We start from the raw sequence: 2,461 nt of genomic DNA on the forward strand, positions 1-2,461 counted from the left end.
GTGCGGGAAGTGAAAGGGGGGGGGGGGGGGGGGGGGGGGAGTTCCTTTCGTTACTTATTTGAAAAAATTACTCAGATATTTCATTGTAAATTTTAAAAATAATGTGTTACTAGTTACTTGAAAAAGTAATCTGATTACTTTACTCATGTTACTTGTGATCCGTTACCCCCAACACTGACTGAATTGCAATAGTTTTGTTTCAGATGTGAAACACAGTCTTTCCATGATTAGACAACATTTTCACTGCAGCATAAAATAGTCTACAAATAATAATAATTATTATTAGCTACCACAGCACAAGAATGTAACCGTACCGTGACTTTCTTCCCTTGATGCGTCTCGTGGATCCTAATCTGATTGGTCACGGATGGCCCCAAGGTCTTGACGGACAAGTGCGGGCGTGTTTCCTGCAGCTGCCCATTGCACATGTCAAAGGTCACAACCTCATTGCCCTCTCGAGCCGCCACTCCGCAGGTACACGCCACAGAGTAATGTCGGCTCCCACAATCCCACTGCCTTGTGTGGACCTCAAACACACGCGTTGTGCTCTTATAGAGCAAAAACGTGCCCGTTTGCTGGTTCTCGTAGCGCCTGAGTGGAACAGGGTTATAGTAATGTATGTATTAATAAAAAAAACATTTTTATCCATTTTATTGCATATGAACGATTGAACCCTTCTCTGTGGACACACCGTTTTAGACGTAGTGAGAGGACATTAAGAAACATAGATTTGGTATAATAAAGATAAAATTAAATTGAAGGTGATAATTGTGTTAAATACATTCTATTATTAATCCCTCATGACATTTAAAATTGAAAATATTTGTTTTTTAAACCTAATAGCAGTTACCCTCCCTGGACCTGTTTTGTCCCATGTCTCAAGAATGACTGCTTTACATTTGTGTCTCATTACCTGAAAATGTACCATTTGAGCATCCGTCATGTAAAAGTCACACAACTTAAGTCACACTTCTACACTCTAAAAAAAGATGGTTCTTTAAAGGATCTTTACATGCAGTAATGGATTTATTTAGAACCATAGCATTCTGAAGAACCCTTTCATGCTGAAACGGTTCTTTGTGTTAGAGTTTAGGGTTCTTTATTCCAGCCCTTTTGTTTTTCAAATCTGTAACTGTTAAAGCTCCTCATTACTGATTTTCTGGTTTGGTTCCTTGCCGCTGTCGCCTCTGGCTTGCTTAGTTGGGGACACTTAATTTCCAGCGATACTGTTGACTTGATTGCAAATGATTGCAAAGATACTATTTAAACTGAACTGAGCTGGATGTTGACATCACTGAATTCAATGATGAACAGTCTTTAACTGAAAAATGAGTGTTTACGATTGTCATTTTGCATTATTGACACACTATTTTCTTAATTAATGCTGTTCAGTTGCTTTGACACGATCTGTATTGTTAAAAGCGCTATATGTGACTTGACTTGACTTGACAAACATGTCCATGTCCTTAAGCTGTGGAAACTTCTCTCCTCTTCTCCACTAAGTAAGTAAAAGAGACAATTAATTTATAATTCATATTGTTAGCTTTTTTTAATTATTACTTAGGTTTATGTATAAACATACTCAATCACAAAAAATATTAAACTATCGCATGACTTTATATCACTTTTTTTTTATTGTGAAGGGCTCACATACTGTCCATTTTTGCTTTTGGCCTTCATAAACATAACTGTTTTTACATAAACACATGGACACACTGTAACTCTAAACTCAATTGTGTATTTCAGATGTATCACATCCTGCAACCTCATCATCTGCAGAGAAAAATCGCTACTTAATCCCACCAAAATGATGGACTTAAAGGATCATATGGATCGGATTGTGATTGTTTCACTGAAACTTGGTCTTCATCACATCTATTTTTTGTTCTTATTTTGTGTTTTACTTCTTTATGTATTTATTCATGTTCAGTGTCAATTGTCATTCATTAATGTATTCAGCTAATAACTGTTGTTAGAGCACTGACAATTTTGCATGTTAATAAAAACATAATTCACACAACATGCTGTTGTTGTTGTTTTAATGTAATATCCCTAACCGAGGCTACACTCTAAGATGCCTCATTACTGATTTTCTGGAGCTCAGCCATCCAACACAGACTGTCAACACACTCTCAACAGGTAAATTATTTCGGTCTTAAAATGTCAATAAATTATAACTTTCAAATGCTAACTGGTTTCCTATGTCTTTTCTCTTTTTAGTTTAAGAGAACATGTAAGTGTGACCAGCTCTATTCAGTTAAGGATGCTCTATTTATACTTTATGCATAAACATACCCTATCCCCTGACTTTATATTACTTTTTCCTTTTAACATTGGGAAGTGCTCACATACTACTTTTGGCCTTCGTAAACAATTGTTTTCACATAAACAAATGAAAGGAGACACATTGCATATCTAAACTCAGTTGTGCATTTCAGATGCTGTCACATCCTACAACCTC

At 36.3% G+C, this 2,461-nt stretch overlaps 1 protein-coding gene across 1 annotated transcript in view; it reads right to left on the reverse strand.

The window, feature by feature from the left end:
• Positions 1 to 2,461, reverse strand: part of LOC107600990 (von Willebrand factor D and EGF domain-containing protein) — a 70,526-nt gene that overhangs the window by 50,502 nt on the left and 17,563 nt on the right. Inside the window, exon 10 of the mRNA XM_016292994.1 lies at positions 315 to 591. Coding sequence (XP_016148480.1) covers positions 315 to 591 — 277 coding nt within the window. The remainder of the gene's footprint in view (positions 1 to 314; positions 592 to 2,461) is intronic.

The sequence above is a fragment of the Sinocyclocheilus grahami genome, unplaced genomic scaffold (genome assembly GCF_001515645.1).
Source record: "Sinocyclocheilus grahami isolate Dianchi unplaced genomic scaffold, SAMN03320097.WGS_v1.1 scaffold295.1, whole genome shotgun sequence".
Classification (NCBI taxonomy): Eukaryota; Metazoa; Chordata; class Actinopteri; order Cypriniformes; family Cyprinidae; genus Sinocyclocheilus; species Sinocyclocheilus grahami.